The following is a 21,900-nucleotide window of genomic DNA, read 5'->3' as shown; positions in this document are numbered from 1 at the left end:
CATCTGGTTTTAAATACTTTTAATGGTAAGTGGTATTAATGATCAATTCTAAAATGGGTCAAGAAATTGTGCTATTTACGTTTTTACATATAACTTTCATGAATATATAAATAATTTATATATTCAATATAATTACAAAATTATTATAGAAAGGGTTATTCTACTTATTTATTAGTAAAAATTCTTTTGTAAGCTTTAAGCAACTCCTTATTGATTTCTTTCTCTTTCAACTACATTTTTTTTTACTCTTTTCAATTCTTTGATGAATACAAGTTAAATACATAACATTTTGTTTGAATTTGGCTCAACTAATCAAACATTAAAATATTTTATTTAAAGACAACATTTCATTTATACATTAGTACTTTTTCTTTTTTTTTGTTTATCTATTTTGAGTCTACAATCGTACATTCTTGATGGGGTCAGGGGGAAAGCAGAGAAACCTCAAAAAGGAATTATACCATACTTGGTTAATTATATCAAGTATCCTCTGTCTAAAAACATCCACCAACAACAAGAAACCTAAATCTTTGCTTTTTAGAAGTCTTAAAAAAACTCTCAGATCCAAAAATTTTGACTATAAATTCAAATTCAAATTAAATACATTAATAAAATTAACAAATCATCTCTCAATTTTTTCTTCTTCTGTCATCCTAATGTCACTCCCCACTTTCCAGAGCTTATTGAAACTCCATAACAACCATGAAAAGCCACCATTGAAGCTACCTTCAAGATTCTTCATAACAAATTCTCAGAGACAAGATTGCCAGTTTTCGCCATTTTTTCCAGCAATTTCACAGGTAATTTTCTCTTATATTTATTGTTTTTCCTAGGGTAAATTAAAAAAAAAATACTTTTTTTTGGGCAATGTTACAGTTTAACCACTTACATTTTAATTTTTTTTCCAACCAAACAATAAAAGTTAACCATTTTAGCTTATATATATTTTTTCCAATCAAACTATTAAAGTTCCATACATTTCTCCAAATCATTCATTTTGAGTTTTTGACCTCATAAAATGGTTAATTTGGAAAATTACGGATCAAACCTATTACACAAATATCACGCTATCCGAAACTTCTATGGTTTAATTGGAAAAATAATGTATCAATGGTTAAATTATAAAACTATCTTAAATATAATGGCTTTTCCAATAATTTGTCACACATTACATTTTTACAAATCAACCATTTTGATCTTATATAACACGTCAAAACTAACCAAATCCATTATAACAAATATCACATTAAAATGATTAACTTGGAAAAGCCCTCGATTTTGTTAAAAAATAAAATAAAATGGTGAATATTTCAGAGTGTCGCAGCGGTGGTGTTTGGGGAAGCATCACAACAGTCAAGATTATATCCGTTGACCAAAAGAAGATCCGAAGGTGCAATTCCAATTGCAGGAAGTTATAGACTCATCGATGCAGTTATAAGCAATTGCATCAATAGTAATATCACAAAGATATACGCACTCACACAGTTTAATTCCACTTCTTTAAATTCGCATCTTTTGAGAGCTTATTCTGGTGGATTATTAGCAAATCAAGAATTTCTTGAAGTTATTGCAGCTTATCAAAGTCCCGAAGATAATGGCTGGTTTCAGGTTTTCTCCTTTAATCAATTTTTATCCACTAAAATTATTTCATCTCTTTTTTTTCTTTACAATTTTAGCGATTTGGGATTATTTTATTTAGGGAACTGCAGATGCTATGAGAAGATGTTTATGGGTATTAGAAAAACATCCGGCGCTGGAATTTTTGGTCTTGCCAGGTCATCATCTTTACAAAATGGATTATCAGAAGCTTCTAGAAGAACATCGAAACAATAAAGCCGATATAACAGTTGCAGTTTTGGATAACATGAAAGTAGAGAACACGGGTTTTGGAAGTTTTAAAATTGATGTTAATAGTAACAATAATAATAATAATAATAATCGAGTTATTGGGTTCACTGAGGAACAAGAATTGTTTACGTCATTACCAGTTAAGTAATATAATTTGCATATTGTTTGTTCATATTACATGATGAGTCTTGAAAGATTTTTTTTAAAAATTTTTTTTTTCAGGTTTATGGATCAAATTTTAATGTTGAAATGTTTTCGGGTATGGGGATTTATGTCATGAACAGAAATGTTATGATAAAGCTCTTGAAAGAATCTTTCCCTAAAGCAAATAATTTAAAGAACGAAGTAATACCAGGTGCAATATCCTTAGGGTTGAAGGTTAGTTTTTTTTTTTTTTTTTTTTTTTTTTTTTTTTTTTTTTTTTTTGAAATTTCAAATTTCAAACAAATTAAAATTAGAAAGTTTAATCGTTAATCATTAATGTATTGATAGGTTCATGCTTATCGATTTGATGGATATTGGGAAGACATGAGAAGCATTGAAGCATATTATGAAGCGAATATGGAAAGCACAAAGAAAAAAAACATGAAATATAAGTGCGTAGTATATAGTAACATACCTCTGAAATACGAAAAAAAAATGTACAAAAAAAAAAAAAAAAAAACAAAAACTAATTACATAATTCACATGTTGGTAGCAGCTTCTATGATAGAGATTTTCCAGTGTACACTCTGCCACGTCATCTGCCTCCATCTCTAGTAACCAATGCTGCCATTACAGATAGTGTCATTGGCGATGGTTGCATTCTCAATGTATGAAACTTTCACCCAATTTTGTGTGTGTTTTTGTGTGTGTGTACAAATTTTCTTATTATTTATGCGATTTGTCTTTAAAAAAGTAGAGATGCAGCATCAGAAATACAGTGATTGGTCCAAGAACAAGAGTTGGAGATGGAGCTGTAATAGAAGATTCAGTAATCATGGGATCTGATATCTATCAGGTAATTATGAACATATGATTGAGTTTCTTTTATCAATTAAATAACATTTTATGTTATCGATTAGTTTTTTCTTTCTGATGTGAACAGAGCATACCTGAACAGAGAAATGGTGGAGGAGATGGAAAGCATGCGAGTATTCCAATTGGTGTTGGGGAAGGATCTTTCATAAAGAGAGCTATAATAGATAAGAACGCAAAGATTGGGAAAAACGTTAAGGTATTGTTAGCTAAAGGTATGATAGATACGAATACTCTGTTTTTGAAACATTATAATGGATGATTTGTTGTTATGTAGATCATAAACAGGGATAATGTGTTAGAAGGGAACAATGAAACTGATGGATACATCATTACATCAGGCATAATTGTTGTTGTGCGAGGTGCAGTGTTTCCAGATGAAAGCATTTTATGACATCAATTAACAGAGATAATGCTTAGATGAGTTCTTTGAGGTCGTTGATGGTGATTTTGATCAAAAACTGACATAATTGCTTCACGTCTTTGAATGTTTAAAGGAGAAGTAAGAAATCAAACCTCAGATGATGCGTATGCTGCTGGAAATTAGTTGGATTTAAGGAGATTTTTGCTTAGATTCCATTGATCTCTGTAGGGATTGTAAATTAGAGAAAGCACACAAACGGATCTAATGATTCTATAGGAATAAGTGGTGTTCTATTTCCCATTGTATATGCATAATGATTGATGTTGAAAGTTCAAATCTTTAAGCTGAAAATCAGAATAAGTAATTCTGTATAACACAAAATACGAAAGTGTGTTAGGGTTTCAAGGAAGAAGGATATAAACCATGAAATCGAGTTCTAACGTAACATCAATGTCTAATTCGATAGATGTATAATGGTAAAACTAATCAAATTCAGCAAACAGTTTTCAGTTCGAGTTTTGACTCGGATCGATGTAGATCTAGTTTTTTCAGAATACCTGACGGATCGAAACGCCATCACCCCTGAGCAAATCAAGCCCTAATTAAGAACGTGAAATGGGATTATACAAGGCCAAAAGGGAGACCGATTAAAATAATTTGATGTAAATTTTACGCCTTGTTCCCGAGTTTTTTTTTTTTTTAAATTCATTAAAAGAAAGTGAAAAAAAATTTGACGGAAAGAAAGGGAGGTGAAGGAAAATATTCATTATTCCGTGTTCCCGAGTTCGAAGGAAATGAAAGGAAACGGAAGGAAAATTTTAAGTTTTTGTGTTCCCGAGTTGGGAGGAAAAAGAAAATAAAACATAAAATTTTTCTTCCCCTCACTTTCTTCCCAAATCCGCCCAATTTGGGAGGAAAATTTGGAAAGAAAATATGACTCCAAAATCCTTTCCCTCCCCTCACTTTCCTTCCATTAATGAAACTCGGGAACACGATTTTCCTTCGATACCCCTCACTTTCCATCCGTATCCTCTCATTTCTCTCCTTAAGTAGAACTCGGGAACAAGGCGTTAAAGAAGCAACCCAAAAAATTGTGTTTTTATAAAAAGGTTATATAATTAAATAACGGGATAATGCCTTAAAAAGGTAATATATTTTTTGATTTGTATATATTTGGTCACTGGTTTTTTTTTTCGTCCACATTTATCCCTTCAACTTGTTAAACTGTATACATTCAGTCCTTATGACCGAATACTTCAGGTTAGCTGGTAAAAATGACTTAATAGGGTAATATATTTCTCATTTTGTATACATTTAGTCATTAATATTTTTGTATACACTTAGTTCTTAATATTTTTTAATAGCAAAACAAGTCATTTTTGTTTTTGTATTTATTCAGTACTTATTAATGATTTCTTTAGGTTTTTTTCATTACATCTTACGTGGGACAATCATTAATGGGGTGTTTGGGGCTTTTGATGTTTATGTCTATCACGATATCGACTATTTGGTTGCTTAGGTCATGTGTTCTAAACGTCATGATTTCTTCATACGATCTCAGATTTTAACGATCTTTATATCCATATGTTTGTATTTTAGTCTATTACAACTTTTGTTTATATTATTCCAGTTAAAAAGTAATATATTTTTTTACTTACGATCGATATATCCATACGTTTTTTATGAATGCATGTATAAATGTTTTTTCTTAATAAAATCGTAAGTAAAAAATATTACATTTTAATGGGAGTAATCTTAACGAAAGTTGTAAAATCAAAAAAGAACATGTGGATGTAAAGATCATTAAAATCTGATATCGTATGAAGAAGTTTCAACATTCAGAACACAAGACCTAAGCTAAACCACAAGACCCACGCAACCAAACAGTCGAGATCGTGATGCACATAAGCATCAAAAACCCAAACAACGCATCAATGATTGTCCCATGTAAAATGTCGTGAGAAAAACCTAAAGAAATCATTCATAAGTATTGAATAAGTATAAAAACAAAAATGACTGATTTTGAAACAAAGAAATATTGAATGAGTACAAAAACAAAAATGACTGATTTTGAAACAAAGAAATATTAAGGACTAAATGTTTACAAAAATATTAAGACTAAATGTATACAAAATGAAAAATATATTACTCTATTAAGTCATTTTTCCCGGCTAACTTGGAGTAACCGGTCATAATAACTTAATGTATACAGCTTAACAAGCTGAAAGGATAAAAAAAAAAAAAAAAAAAAAAAAAAAAAAAAAAAAAAAAAAACTCAGTGAACAAATGTGTACAAATTGAAAAATATATTACCTTTTTAAGTCATTATCCCTTAAATAACCAACTTTCGGTATTTAAAAAGCATAATCCAACTAAGAAAATACCTTAAGAAAATAGGGAAATTAAATATTCTATTATTTTTCTTTCTACTTTTATTTATATACATTTAAAATTATAACAAGTATATTAAAATATAATCAATATAACCATTTCGTATGAATAAGAATATAAATAGAAATACAAAGATAGAAATATATTTAATTTCTCTAAAAAATAAATTTTCTTTTTTAAAACGTCATTCTCGAATAGCCTATTTTATTTTCGGAGTTAAAATGCAACATAGGCTTGCTCTAAGTTGCCATGAACAACATCTATATGGATCTAAATTTAATTTTGTGTCGTAAAAATACAATTTTGCACTATTTGTAGATTTACTAGGTTATAATTTGTGAAAACCACAGTTACAAAATTAATCGAATTTAATATACAAACTATTGGAGATAAATTCTTTTATTTGTTAAGTTTTCTTTTATTTGTTAAGTTTTAATCAAATTAAAGGTCTGATATATGGTGGATTAGCAATAGTAGGAAAATTCATTTTGAATTCAAATGACATGATAAGATTATAATGATAATTTTTATAAGAAATGCAACATACCTTACCTAGTCAACAGAATATGTTGATGCTCTCTCCAAAATTGGTGAACCGGTCAGAGAAAAAAGACTTAGTCATGCTGTTACTATCAACCTTCACTGAACTCCATGGTCTCCTATCTTATCACGATTATATGGTGAAGAAATTTGCACTTACTGTTTCACCAGCTCAAGCCTTTTGTTGTTATCACCAATAGTCGTCCCTTATCTGCAACCACCAATTCACAACTTGACATAATGCAGGCTCTTTAATAACTTGTCTCTCAACTTGGTCTTGAACTACAACCACTAAATCAACTGTACAAGATTTCTTTGCTTCTCGTTCTCACAACTCTCATGGACAAGGGCTCCTTCCATAATTAAAAACAAAAATTAGTTAAGTTGGGCATCTAAATAAAAGATTGTCTATTGTACGTGCAACAGATGTGGTATTGGACATGTATTTGATGGGTTTTAGGCATAACAAAAACAAACTTAAAATGCTTAAGTGTGCATGCAACCTAAAACAAGATATATGTTTTCACTTTTGAACCTATAACTATGAACATCAAAAAAAGAACCCGAGAAACCCTAGGTAATTTTCGAAATTACTAAAAAGAAGGTTTAGGGTTACATACCTTTTAGTTGCTATAGCAAACAACTATAAATCCTCTTTGTTGATCTCTTGGAAGCAAACACCACAAATGTCGTGCCTCTAATGGTTCACACCCAAGCTGGAAAGAAGAAGATTATGGAGAGAGGAGATGGGAGAGTCTAATTTCAGCCAAGCTTTGGGAAGGAAGTGATGGTCGATATATGAAAAGCTAGGGTCCTTTATATAGTGGTACAAGGAAGTCCTGGATAACCCTAATCTGAATATAATGATAATATTTCAAATTAGTAACTATCCAGCTCCATATTTATCTACATGGGATAATCTAAAAACCCTATATGATCTTCTAGAAACCGTCCACCCGCCCGATGGAAGGTTCTGGAGCCTTTCGTTCAAATATTGAACAATTATACTTTAGACCATTCACTTTTAGTTAATTCCATTAATCTCAAAATTAATTCCAATTAATTTCTGATTAATTATTAATTAAATATTACTATTTCTAATTAAAATATTATTCTCATAATATATTAATATTTTAATTTATTAATTAAATAATAAATCAACCTCTCACTCCAAAAATCATCATGTCCAATTGCTAGGTTTGAGGGCAACCCAAAAGGACTGTGCTACTATCAATTCAATTATATACCAATAATAGTTATTGTAATACCCATAAAATTCATACCAAATGTAAGCTTTCAAAAACAATTCAAAAACCAATAGTTATTGCAAAAAGGTTTCCAAAATAGTTTCATATCAGAGCATCCCAGAAATCCAAATCAAAATATGCGGAAGTGTACGGTCACGCCTTCGCCTTCCCACGGTCATCCGTTGTACCTGAAACAATAATCGATAAATGTAAGCTCGAGGCTTAGTGAGTTACCCCCAAAATACCCACCTCATATAACCATAATCATATCATATAAACAAACACATATCAACTATTCATCTCGAGTCTATAGTGTGACTGGTCCGCCCGCATCGGGCCTTCAGTCCACCTGGTCCACTCTCTGAGTCTACAGTATGACTGGACGGCCCGCATCGGGCCTTCAGTCTATCTGGCCCACTCTTTGGGCCTCAGCACGTCTGTACCTCCCTCTCAGGGCCTGACTATGTGCCCTCCTGGGCCTGCAGTCTATCCGGTCCGCCCTGGGTATGTTGGCCTACAACATGAAGCAGGACCCACCTCAACCCAACCCCCATACCAATCAAACAATCATGTGCACATAAATATCATACTCTAGCATGTATATAACATATAATCATACCGATCTAACAGATCACTAACACAACAACCATCTTATATCCAGGATACCGACCCAACAAGTCACTAACATAGCATCATCCTATATACCAGGATACCGACCTAAACCAGGTCACTAACATAATACCATCCTAACTACCAGGATGCAGATCCAGCATATCAATAAACATATCAAGCAAATACCCGGATATAACTCCAATAAAGGGTCGAACTTGGTGCCTTAGACCCTGTTGATATAGTGAGGATAACTCACCTCGCAATGCCGATGTAAACTGAAGTACCAACTACCGAAGTGTTGTCACGCTGAAAATTCCGAACTATCCAAAATAACAAATGTTGAGTCAACATATGGGCTATCAATCCTGACTAAGGGTCAATAGAGTCCATTTTGTCTTTTCTCTAATTTGGGCCAAGGCCCAAAACCAAATCCATGATTCAAAAGTCCACATATGCAAAACCAATTATTGGCCCAATTTACCAAATTGGGCCCAACTCCCTAATTGGGCCTAAATCCAAGATCCATTATCAAAACTTGGCCCAAATCCAATTATTCAGAGATTCCAGCAAAGCCAAAGCCCAGCTAGTCCAAAGACAACCCAAAACCCGAAGCCCAAATAACAAAAGCCCAACAGAGGAAGTACACGGGGGGTACTCCTCTGGTATGTTGGGCATACTCTCCTAATGTTGACCACCATCGGGGTGTTGATCCAGTACGTTGGGCGTACTGGATTTACACGGTGCGTATCCTCGTAGTTCTTAAAACTTCCATAAGTGCTTAATGGATTAAGCACTTAAGCTTAAACTTCAGATCTATTGCTCAAATGTGCTCTAGGACCATAAAGTCTCAAACTTTAAGACTTTGGTCGACTGAAAAGGGATCAATACATGGTCTTAATCCATTAATACCTCCTACAAAGAACTAGGGACCCAACTAGCTCAAGGGACCTCATTTTTATGCCTTAGGACCCATGTTAGGGACTGAAAGGACAACTCAAATCGTCCAAAACGAACCATGCATTATAATGGGACTTTATAGGAAAAAAAAGTACAAATAAGATACCAAGGATAGATCTAGAAGAAATAGGCATAAAGGTAACAACTTTATACCTTCTGGAGCTCCCAAAACAGATGATGAACCAAGATCTACAAGCCAATCTTCCCTCCTTGACTCCTTGATACACAAGCTTCTTCTTGAAGGCGCCAAAAACACACTTATAAGCTCAAGAATGATCACTAGGAGGCTAGGGTTCTCTCAAGACGGCTAACGGAGGTGTGGAGGTTGAAAGAGATGAGAGGGAATGGTCCATAAGGTGCTTAAATACTCCACAAACCCTAAAAGTTAGGGTTCCATCCTGGCATACGTACGCCCAACATACACATACGTACACCCAGCGTACTAGGGCGCGCCCTAGTATGCTCATCATACTACTTAAATTTCCAAACTTACCATTTTACCACTAGGGCATCCTTTTGCCACTTCCTTCTAAACCAAGGGCCAAAATGCCCTAATTAAAACCCGAGGGATGAATTTGAAGCTACTGGAAAAATGGGATGTTACAACTTTCCCCCACTTAAATTCGATTTCGTCCTCAAAATCATTCCTTGCCATCCCCGGCAACCCGACATCCTGAGGAGCACCTCCATAACCATGACATCCGACGACTATCGGAGGAGACTAAACCCGAAGGGAATCTTTTGTTCCAGAGAATATGAATCCATAAACCCATGCAACACACAACCTTACTCTACCTAGAAACCCGCAATCCGGAAACCTGAATTCGGTCTGACTCCCTGACAGACCACTCCTACTAACCATCTCTAGTTCTCTTCCCAATACTACTAACAGACTATTCAACCCTGGGATCCTGAGGTTCTTACCCAAAAATAGAACCATGGATCATATCCTGATGAACCCCTATGCCAACGACTTACCGTCAGTCTGCACCGGGTATCTTGGCCTACTACATAGAGCAGGACCGCCTCAGCCCGATTTAAGCACAACATGCCACCTAATAGACCATCAGGATAAGATGTCTACATAATACCGAAGATAATCTACCATGTCGCTCTGTGTCGCCCACCACTTCCATGGAATATCGTCCCGCAAGCGATTACCACCAACAATCATACCTACCACTACCGGCCAACCGGTACGACACTCATATCTTACCCATGTCACCCTCTAGGTTGGAATACTAATATGCGAAGTCCAAATGATCATATGGTTCAGTCATCCTCGGGATGGAATACCCTAGATTGGAATACCAACATGTCGAATCAATTCAACCATCGGGTTGAAATTCTCAGGGTTTGTTGGCCTACCGCCTCAACACTACCGCTCCTTTGGAGCCTCTGTGCCTACGACATTCAGTTGGCCCGCACCGGGTATATTGGCCTACTGCATAGAGCGGGACCACCTCAAACCTACCTATATATAATGTGCTGCCAAAAACGATCAGGAGAAGATCCAACCCGGTTCCCAGAACTTGAATCACAAGACATTCTAATCCCAAGCCTTCCTAAAGATGATGAATATGCTTTCGGATCTACTCCCAGTCCCCAACTGGAGTATTACCCAATCCAAGAAGCTTAATCCTCTGAGACACTCCGAACTGATGAGATCACCAAGATCCTCTATACTCCATCCGATCTCTAATAACAACTTCCGATCCAACCAAAAATACACCAGAGTCTTCAGCTTATTTCATTAGCATGCTCAATACTTGGGGACAAACCTACTGATTTCTATAGCATAACAACATAATCAATACCCGAACATAGATCTACAAACACATACAGAGTCTTCAGCATGACTGGACCGCCTTACCAGGCCTTCGGCCTATCTGGACCACTCTCAGAACCTTCAGCATGTTTGGACCACCTCTCTGGGCCTTCAACATTTCTGGACAATTCTTCGAACCTTCAGCATGTCTAGACTTCCTCTTTGGGCCTTCAGCATGTCTGTACCGTTCTCTGAGCCTTTGGCCTGACTGGTACGCCCCACTGGCCTTCAGTCTATCGGGACCTCTCAACACTATTGTGCATCATTCTGGACCATCCCTCCTAGGGATCTCTCCCATGCAGACTGTTCTCACCCATTTGGGGTTCCGAACTCCTGATCCATTATGTAGACTCTAACCCCAACCTAACCCTAGACCTCATGTCGATCTTCCACCCACTTGGAAAACTGTGGTCTGATCCCTGAACCGCATGTCTACCACATGCACTAAATAGCCCACACATTCGTGTTGGATGCACTGTCAAATCCTGGCAGCTAACGGAAGCCTCAATGGCTGATGATCCCTCTGAGAATTTCCAATTCTCTCCCACTTGGGACACTCACTACTACCTACTGGCGGCGAAACCAAAACACAACTCAACCGTCCCTACTAGGTATTATCACCCTTATATGTGGAACGATTAACCCTGGAGTGAACAATCTCCATAGAACAATCCTCCCGGCATGGATCAACCGAACATCAAAAGAAACCGAATCCCAACTGAACACTTTTTCATCTTCGATTCACAGCTACTAGTCCTGATCCTATATCCTAACTCCCCATTCTCCAACATCCCTATATACTAAACTCCTCTGACCCTCTTATGTTCTAATGTCTCATGCAGAAAGAGGAGGAAAATTTCACAATATAATCATAATAGTAAGATAAGAGATGAAAACGTACCCACAACCGCATCTGGCCCTGTCCTGACCTCCTCTGCCATAAGCTGGAAGGCACGTCCCTAAGCCCTCGGAGGCTCTGCTCTACCTTGACTCACGACAGTGGTCCTTAATGTAACAAGCTATGGACAGTTGGCCTTCATGTGACTAACCTGATGGCAGTGATAACAAATCCTCACGTCCTAAACTAGGGCTTGCCTCTACTCTCGCAACTGTAACTTGATCTCCAGCTCTCGCCGCCTAGCGGCCTCCTGTAGATCTAGTAATGTATCACATCGTTGGGTAGCAACGAACTGTCTAATGTCAGTCTTGAGCATGCTCAAATATTATGTCATTTGAGCCTGCTCGGAAGCAAACTCCAGGCAAAACATCACCCTCTCAGTGAACATACGGGTGATATCTGTCACCGACTCCGTGTCTTGTTTCATCTCCAAGAACTCCCGAGCTAGCCGCTCGCGCTTAACCAGTGGAATGTAGCGGAAGAGGAACATCTCCCTAAACTTATCCCAAGAAATTGTAGCTCTCCGCTCATCCGAATAAGACCCTATCATCAACCTCCACTAATCCTTTTCCCCAGACCTGAACATGTTCAGGGCACACCTGACCTTCTGGTCAGTCGGGCAGGAACATGTGAAAAAGCAGCATTCGATGTCCGATAGCCACCTTATAACTCCGATAGGGTCCTGAATCCCATCAAAAGTCGGGGGATTCGTGTTGTCGAAGTCTCGGTACTAGAAGCCCCGACCGGCTCCTCTCCCTACCACTGTTACAACCGTTGTAGCTGTCACGACAGCCGTCTCAGCTAGGGTTGCGTATCTGTCATCAAAATACTCCATCATAGCGGTCTTGATAGACCGAAACAGCTCCGGAATCTGACTTCGGACAATCTCGACCATCTCCTTGCAGATGATCTCCCTTACTCGTTCCTCTATCAATGATGGTCCATCCTGACTGATGACCTTAGGTACTGCCAAGGCACCCTGATCGTCCTGTCCTGATCCTGATCCGGATCCCATCACGAAACGCCTTGTAACCACCATGCTGAAAATATAACAGGAAGATATTAGATAATCCGCACAAACGACGGGGAACCAAACCCCAACCACAACCTAGGGGTTGTGACTTCCTTACTACGCGTATGGGTCATGTGCTTTCAGTAGTAACGGCCCATACTACCTTCCACCTACCCATATTTGTCTCAAGTATCATCACAACACCCTAACAACATACATAAACATAGTGAGCGCTCATTCCTCACTCCCATAGGAATGCTAAATATCTCCTGACTGCCCTACCGGCCTCGCACAACCCACCCATGAAACTTCCACCAACCCTGCAACATTAGTGCATGCTAGCCTTACATAACGTTGGACCCTATAGACTTTTGAATATCTGATCCTACCCTAAGCCCCTAATCAGACAAGAACAGAACATAAGGCCAAACCAAACATTCTCAGGCTATAAAATCTTAATTATGTACAATCGTGATGCATACACTAAGCAACTACAGTAATGATGTCAATCTCATATAAGGAAAACCCTAGGATACCAGGCATCATGCAATTCTTGAATACCCCAAGCCTAGTACTAGCATGTTGTCCTAACATATCACAATATAGAATAATTGTATGGTATTTTGGCGTCTACTTACTGGCTTTGGCTGATTGTACACTCTGCATCCTCCTTTACTTATTTTGAAAACCATTTAAAAATGATTTGAGACTGGATTCACACGAGTATTCCTCCAATTCACTCAAACCAAGGCTCTGATACCAACTTGTAACACCCATAAAATTCATGCCAAATTTAACCTTTCAAAAAAAATTCAAATACCAATAGTTATTAAAAAAAAGTTTCCAAAATAGTTTCATATCAGAGTATCCCAGAAATCCAAATCAAAATATGAGGAAGTGTACCGTCACGCCTTCGCCTTCTCGCGGTCATCCGCTGTACCTGAAACAATAATCGATAAATGTAAGCTCGAAGGCTTAGTGAGTTACCCCCAAAATACTAACCTCATATAACCATAATCATATCACATAAACAAACACAGAACAACCATGCATCTCGAGTCTACAGTGTGACTGGTCCGCCAGCACCGGGCCTTCAGTCCACCTGGTCCACTCTCTGAGTCTACAGTATAACTAGACCGCTCGCATCAGGCCTTCAGTCTATCTGGTCCACTCTCTGAGCCTTGACACGTCTGGACTGTCCTCTCGGGGCCTTCAGCCTATCCGGACCGCTCGTTGGGCCTTCGGCCTAACTATGTGTCCTCCTGGGCCTGCAGTCTATCCGGTCCGCCCTGGGTATGTTGGCCTACAACATGAAGCATGACCCGCCTCAACCTAACCCACATACCAATCAAACAATCATATGCACATAAATATCATACTCTTGCATGTATATAACATATACTCATACCGATCTAACAGATCACTAGCACAACAACCATCCTATATCCAGGATATCAACCTAATAGGTAACTAACATAGCATCATCCTATATACTAGGATACCGAGCTAAACCAGGTCACTAACATAATACCATCCAAACTACCAGGATGCAGATCTAGCATGTCAATAAACATATCAAGCAAATACTCGGATATAACTCCAATAAAGGGTCGGCCTTGGTGCCTTAGACCCTGTTGATATAGTGAGGATAACTCACCTCGTAATGTCGGTGTAAACTGAAGTACCAACTACCGAAGTGTTGTGATGTGTGTAAACTCAACTAGTTTTAAACCTACTTTTAATTATAAAATGAACACACAAAGGCAGTGGACCTATCAATTCTGGTACAGCTAAATAAGTAGGGTATCAAACACAGGGAACGGTGAATTAAAACTAAAGACTAATTTTTATCTAAATTAAATAATAAATAGGGGTTTTCTCTAGTTTTACAAGACTAGAAACTTACTAATATTACTTAGGCTAAAAACTAGAAAAGCAAAGATTTAACTAAATTCAATAACGAAAGGGACTTATGTTTAGTTCAACTCAATTGATCCTATGGTTGATATTATGGTAATAGTGCAATGGATTAATTCTTCTATTGGCTACCGATTCAAGTGATTAGCTTTGTGTTCGCTGCACTAATCCTTAGAGAACAAACTAACTCAAACAGTGATTAGTTGTCTAATTTAATTTAATTCACTAGATTATTTATTCGGGTTAATTTAGACTTGTAATAGCTAACTAATTTGGTCCTTTAGTTAACCTCTTGCTGATGTTCATCAAGCAAGCTCACACATGAATTTACATAATTTTCTATTAATTCTAGTTTCACATTCGTTATTCCTAGACATATGATAAAGTGGTCACATAAACATATGAGGTTGACAATTAAAAGATGTTCATACTATTTAATTATCTTCCTATCAACAGAAAAAAAAGTTATCATTCACACACAAGGTTCTTTAACAAGCTAAAATCAACAAAATCACCAATATTGAATTAATCCTACCAATAATCAAACCATAGTCTCAATTTTCTATCCCTAAACAGAGGTTTAAGAGTTTTAGCTCATGATTGAGGTAATTCACAGCGATAAAACGAATTCTAATTGTCTAACCATGATTGAAAACAATAGATTAAGTAGAATGATGAGAATTTGCCTCAAATCTTCTTCGGAATTGAATTCTAGGTTGTATCTTCGATCTCTAGGGTTCTTCTGACTCTCCAATTGCAGCTCTTCTCTCCAAAAAGGTTCCAGAATAACTTGTGTCGATCTGGAAAGCTGTTTTTATAGATGCAAACCGAATCGCCGAGTCCATGACCGACTCGTCGAGTCCATCCTTTAATTCCCATACAGGGTAAGTCACAGAGTCTTTATCCTCTTGAATCTTCGATGAAACTCGCCGAGTAATCGACCCTACTCGCCGAGTTCTTTGCATTTTTGGTGTTTTTCTTCTTTGTTCAACTCCTGAGCTCCCAAACCGCATCTCCTGCTTCCTTTTGCTTCCGAGCTTTGCTTTTGGACTGAAAACACAATTCAAACACTTTTAAGTATCTTTTGTCCATGATATGCAATAAATTAGCTAAAAAAATGATAAAAATCTATACTTATTATGAGGCTAAATATGCAAATATCATGTTGTCACGCCGAAAATTGCGAACTATCCAAAATAACAAATGTTGAGTCAACATATGGGCTATCAATCCTGACTAAGGGTCCATAGAGTCCATTTTGTCTTTTCTCTAATTTGGGCCAAGGCCCAAATCCAAATCCATGATTCAAAAGTCCACATATGCAAAACCCATTATTGGCCCAATTTACCAAATTGGGCCCAACTCCCTAATTGGGCCTAAATCCAAGATCCATTATCAAAACTTGGCCCAAATCCAATTATTCAGAGATTCCAGCAAAGCCAAAGCCCAGCTAGTCCAAAGACAACCCAAAACCCGAAGCCCAAATAACAAAAGCCCAACAGAGGAAGTACGCGGGGCGTACTCCTCTGGTACTGGGCGTACTCTCCTAATGTTGACCACCATCGGGGTGGTTGACCCAGTACGCTGGGCGTACTGTATTTTTGCAGGGCGTAACCTCACAGTTCCTAAAACTTCCATAAGTTCTTAATGAATTAAGCACTTAAGCTTAAACTTCAGATCTACTGCTCAAATGTGCTCCAGGACCATAAAGTCTTAAACTTTAAGACTTTGGTCGACTAAAAAGGGCTCAATACATGGTCTTAATCCATTAAGACCTCCTACAAAGAACTAGAGACCAAACTAGCTCAAGGGATCTCATTTTTATGCCTTAGGACCCATTATAGGGACTGAAAGGACAACTCAAATCGTCCAAAACGAACCATGCATTATAATGGGACTTTATGGGACAAAAAGTGCAAATAAGCTACCAAGGGTAGATCTAGAAGAAATAGACATAAAGGTAACAACTTTATAGCTTCTGGAGCTCCCAAAACAGATGATGAACCAAGATCTACAAGTCAATCTCCCCTCCTTGGCTCCTTGATGCACAAGCTTCTTCTTGAAGGCACCAAAAACACACTTATAAGCTCAAGAATGATCACTAGGTAGCTAGGGTTCTCTCAAGACAACTAAGGGAGGTGTGTAGGCTGAAAGAGATGAGATGGAATGGTCCATAAGGTGCTTAAATACTCCACAAACCCTAAAAGTTATGGTTCCATCCTGGCATACGTATGCCCATCGTACACATGCGTACCCCCAACGTATTAGGGTGCGCTCTAGTACGCTTAGCGTACCACGTGTACGCTCAGCGTACTACTTAAGTTTCCAAACTTACCACTTTACCACTAGGGCATCCTTTTGCCACTTCCTTCTAAACCAAGGGCCAAAATCCCCTAATTAAAAGCCGAGGGATGAATTTGAAGCTACTGGAAAAACAGGATGTTACAGTTATGGGCTTAGACACCTAATCCAATAGTATTATCTCAATGTCCTAACTGTGACCCTTCTACCATAAATTCGAGACAGCAACAACATTTAAAAAACTTTGCTAACTATTGTTCACAACTAATAAGTCCATGGATCCCCGACACCAAGTCTAACAGCCACGTTGCCCATGGCATCGACAACCTCGACAAGCATGAGCTTTACTACAATGAGGATGTTCTTCATGTTAATGATGGTATGGGTTTACCCATACTACATATTGGCTCCAGTCGTTATTTTTCACCATCCAACACCTTCTCCCTTACTAATATACTTCATGTTCCTCAAATCAAACAAAATCTATGTTCAGTCCAAATTTTTTTGTCAAGATAATCATGTTTTCTTTGAGTTTCACTATACCTTCATTGTTATGAAGGACAAGTCTACATGTATTACCCTCCTCGCGGGTCCAAGTTACAATGTGCTATATTCCATTCATCTTCCTCAGTTTCAACAAGTTCCTAAAGTTTCCTTCACAAGTTTTCATGCTTTTTCCAACATATGGTATCAAAGAGTTGGTCACCCATATCCTCAACTTATGCAAACCATGTTATCTAAATATAGTCTTCCTATTTTTAATAAAATTTCGAGTTCCTTTTGTAATTCTTGTCACATAGGGAAATCATCGAAACTTCATTTTTCATCTTCCAATTTTAAAAGTACTCGTATTTTGGATTTATTATTTTGTGATCTTTGGGGGACCGACACCCATTACTTCATATGATGTTCATAACTATTTCTTAATTTGTGTAATGACTTCTCTCGTTATATGTGAATATTTCCTTGGTATACAAATTCGGTGTTTACAATTCTTGGTTGTTGTTGAATGAAAATTTAATACCAAACTTAAATCTATCCAAATAGATTGGGGAGGTGACTTCAGGAATCTATCACAGTTTTTCACCACTCTCGGGATTGACCATCTTCTCTCATGTCCTTATACTAGTGAACAAAATGGTTTAGTTTAAAGATGACACCGCCATGTGGTCGAAACTTGTCTTACCATCCTCTCCCAATCTGGTGTTCCATCTAAATTTTGGCACTTTTCCTATGATACTGTTATTTATCTCATTACCCGCATGCCTCTCACAATCTCTCAAACATATCTCCCTCAGAACTCATCTTTAAACAAAACATATCAATTAGGTGATATATGATATCCGGAGTATCAAGCACATTTGCATGATTATTCACACCTTATTTGTGATCCTCGGTATCCCAATCACAAACCTGAAGGGCATGATCGAGATTTAAACATGACATTAAATCGTTCAATGAATCTCAAAGGATTTAGGAATTACAAATCCAATTAAAACTTAATAATCAATTTCGTTTTTCATGGTGGAAATTGGTAAATCGTCATTTACCTACCTTCAAATATTTTGCAAGTTGGATTACGACATCACTCTTCCAATTTGTAAAATATTGTGTTGGGTCCTAGCCTTAATATTTCATTTGGGTGTTATATTAAGGACTCTTATCTAATCTAAACTTTGTTCTCTTCTTTTTCAGATGTCTTCCAACACTGCTTCTAGCTCAAACCCTACTGACTGCTTCTCTCTCATGAACCTTTGTGGGAGAGTCATCTTTGATGGTACTAATTTCAATGATTGGATTAGGAACATCAGGATGATCACTCGCTATGAGGACAAGGAATATGTCCTCGACAAGGAGCTGAAGGAAATTGATGAGTCTTCTGCTACTGCTCAGAAGATTGTTGAGTTTAGGGCACATGAGAGGGATGCCACCAAAGTAGCTTGTATCATGCTTGCCACTAAGTCAGCTGAACTCTAAAAGTCCTATGAGGACTTCTACCCTTTTGAGATGTACCAGGACCTGATGGAAAGATACCATCAAAGTGCTTGTAAAGGGAGGTATGAAATCATCCGCTCCATGATTACAACAAAAATGAAGGATGGTGAACCCATCACGACCCACTTGCAGAAAATGCAAAGGTTTGTGGACCGTCTGCTCAAGTTGAATGTGAACTTTGATGAGGAGCTGGATATAGATCTCATTCTACACTCCTTACCTCCATGTTATGATCAGTTTCGTATGACTTATCATATGAACAATTAGGAAGTTTGTAACGCTCTAAAAATTCCAACCAATTTAAACTTTTCAAAAACAACCCAATTTCATTAAGTTATTACAAAAAGGTTTTCAATACATTTATTATCAGAGTATTCCCAGAACCATATCATAAAACATAAACATGAGGAGCGGTACGATCATGCCTTTGCCTTGCCACGTTCTCCTGAAGTACCTGAAACATTAAACCACAACTGTAAGCCCAAAAACTTAGTGAGATACCCCCAAAATACCAACCACATATACCATACACATAACTTATCATATCATAACGGAATAGAACAGCCATGCACTTTGGGTCTACTGTGTGACTGGTCCGCCGCACCGGGCCTACAATCCACCTGGTCCACCCTCCGAGTCTAGCCATATACATCGAGTCTACAGTGTGATTGGTCCGCCCGCACCGGGCCTTCAATCCACTTGGTCCACTCTCTGAGTCTACAATATGACTGGTCCGCCTGCACCGGGCCTTCAGTCGGCCTGATCCACTCTTCGAGCCTCGGCACGTCTAGTCCGCCCTCTTGGGGCCTACAGTCTTTCAGGACCGCTCGCTGGGAGTTCGGAATATCTGGTCCACCCTGGGTATGTTAGCCTACAGCACAAAGCAGGACCCGCCGCAACCCAACCCCAGTCCAACAACCATGTGCACATAAACATATAATCATATATCAATTCACAACTAATCAAACCGATCTTAGCAGATCACATACATAACACATCCCTACCAGGATTCCGACCTAACCGGTCACTAGCATAGCATCATCCTATAAACCAGGATACCGACCCTAACCAGGTCTCTAACATACACCATCCTAACTACCAGGATGGAAACATAACAAAGCAATAATATAACAAACAACTACCCAAATTTCCATCCGATAAAGGGTCGGCCTTGGTGCCTTAGACCCTGTCGATATAGTGAGGATAAATCACCTCGCAACTGCTGACTGAAAAGATAAGATCACGCTGCTCCAACCTCCGACACGAACTCCACCACTGATCAATACCAAATGATTGAACTCAATAAATACCAATAATTACCAAAATACCCCTGGAAGTCAACTGGTCAGCTCTTGGTCAAAGTCAAAGTCCTCAGTCAAAGTCAACCTTCCTGACTGACTCTACTCGTCGAGTCAACCCGCTGACTCGTCGAGTCCCTATACTTAGAAACTCCCAATCCACGACTCAACTCGCCGAGTCGCCCTAAGACTTGCCGAGTCCAACCAACTCTGATTCACTTCCTGCTCAACTCACCGAGTCGTCCCTCGACTCACCGATTCACCGCTCAACCAAAAAGGTTAGGACTTTACGACCAGACTCGCCGAGTCCAAGAACAGACTCGCCGAGTCCAAGGCAATCTTCAACAGACTCGTCGAGTTGTTCTTCCAACTCGTCGAGTTCCTGCCTATCTTCATCCAACTCGCCGAGTTCACCCATGGAAATCGCCGAGTCTCTTCAATTCTCATTCCATACAGAGGCTTTCCAAGTCATGCAGGGGCTCAAATCCCTAGATCTACCCTTCTACAAGCCATTCCTCACGTAAAGTGGCAAACTTTACGTGAACTCTAGGAGCTATGAGCCCAAAATGCTCTAGGGTTAAGGCTAAGGACAAAAGAGCTTCACCAACAACTCTTATACAGGAACTTTATGACATATAGGACCATCACAAGCTTAGATCTGAGGTAGCATCCTCAGATCCAAGCTTCTATCTTGAATTAGATCTCATATCAATCACCATACATGAATCCATGAAGAAATAGCTTAAGGAAATGGTTCCTTACCCCTGAAATGAGCCCAACCAACTGTAGATTTCTGATCTCCCCAAGCTTCCTGATACAAGCCTCCAACCTTCAACCTTCAAGCACCAAAGATCCTCCTCCAAGCTCTAATTCACTCAACAATGGGGTCTCCTCACGAATTAGGGTTTTCTAGATCTCAAATGAGCAGCAAAGAGGCTGAGGGGAAAACATAAGGTTCCTTATATAGGGTGCAAACCCTGAAAAATAGGGTTTCTCATTCCAGCACCGACTCGCCGAGTCCAGCCGCCGACTCGCCGAGTTGGTCACTAAACTCGTGACCAAAATCGCGACTCGACTCGCCGAGTCTATCCATGGAGTCTCCGAGTCTATCCTCCTTAATTACACCAAGCACCCTAAACTTGCACTTCTGAACTCGGGGTGTTACAAAGTCACTATGAGCAAACTTCAGGGCCTTTTGAGGACTGCTGAAAGTGGTCTCAAAGGTAAAAATGTTGTAACCACTCCTACTGTTACTGCCTCTGTTCTGGCAATTGGAGAAGGCAAGGGGAAAAAGAGGAAGAATCCTTCCAAGAGCCGCAAGGGAAAGTCTCTTGATGGATCCTCTTCAAGTGGAACCAAAGGTGGTTCTACTACTCCCTCTACCATTCCTAAGGAAGCAGAGTGTTTCTATTTCCATGAAAAAGGGCACTGGAAGCGAAGCTACCCCAAATACTTATAGGATGTCAAGGATGGGAAGGTTAAACCCACCCATGTAGGTATTTATACTATTCTATCTAAAAACTCATCACATACTAACTCTTGGGTGCTTGACACAGGTTGTGAATTTCATATTTGTTCTTATGTGCAGGGCCTAAAAAGAAGTAAGGATATGGAGCACGGGAAGACAAACTTGGTTATGGAAATACGAAAGTATAACCTGTTACCAAGATTGGAG

The 21,900-nt window shown here is 38.4% G+C and overlaps 1 protein-coding gene and 1 long non-coding RNA gene across 2 annotated transcripts; one reads left to right on the top strand and one right to left on the bottom strand.

Annotated features, from left to right (window-relative positions):
* The first annotated feature begins 533 nt into the window (after window positions 1–533).
* On the top strand, window positions 534–3,787 carry LOC111901185 (inactive glucose-1-phosphate adenylyltransferase small subunit 2, chloroplastic). Its single transcript, XM_023897071.3, has 9 exons — window positions 534–800; window positions 1,315–1,608; window positions 1,700–1,987; window positions 2,071–2,226; window positions 2,341–2,444; window positions 2,549–2,660; window positions 2,750–2,848; window positions 2,936–3,064; window positions 3,143–3,787. The coding sequence occupies exons 1-9, from the start codon at window positions 657–659 to the stop codon at window positions 3,257–3,259; spliced, it is 1,443 nt and encodes a 480-aa protein (XP_023752839.2). The 5' UTR covers window positions 534–656; the 3' UTR covers window positions 3,260–3,787.
* Window positions 2,455–3,896, bottom strand: LOC111901192 (uncharacterized). Its single transcript, XR_006189315.2, has 4 exons — window positions 3,787–3,896; window positions 3,382–3,595; window positions 2,943–3,023; window positions 2,455–2,616 (listed from the first exon to the last, which is right to left on the bottom strand). It is a non-coding gene; the product is annotated as an uncharacterized LOC111901192 (long non-coding RNA).
* Between the last annotated feature and the right edge of the window lie 18,004 nt (window positions 3,897–21,900).

The sequence above is a fragment of the Lactuca sativa genome, chromosome 3 (assembly GCF_002870075.4).
Source record: "Lactuca sativa cultivar Salinas chromosome 3, Lsat_Salinas_v11, whole genome shotgun sequence".
Lineage (NCBI taxonomy): Eukaryota > Viridiplantae > Streptophyta > Magnoliopsida > Asterales > Asteraceae > Lactuca > Lactuca sativa.
This window is presented reverse-complemented; position numbering and strand designations above follow the sequence as displayed.

Bases quoted from the DNA above. Each gene is read 5' to 3' on its own strand.
- LOC111901185 (XM_023897071.3), top strand. From the start codon at position 657: ATGTCACTCCCCACTTTCCAGAGCTTATTGAAACTCCATAACAACCAT. The intron at 1,988-2,070 runs GTTAAGTAATAT...TTTTTTTTTCAG, and splicing joins AATTGTTTACGTCATTACCA to GTTTATGGATCAAATTTTAA. The intron at 2,661-2,749 runs GTATGAAACTTT...TTAAAAAAGTAG, and splicing joins GCGATGGTTGCATTCTCAAT to AGATGCAGCATCAGAAATAC.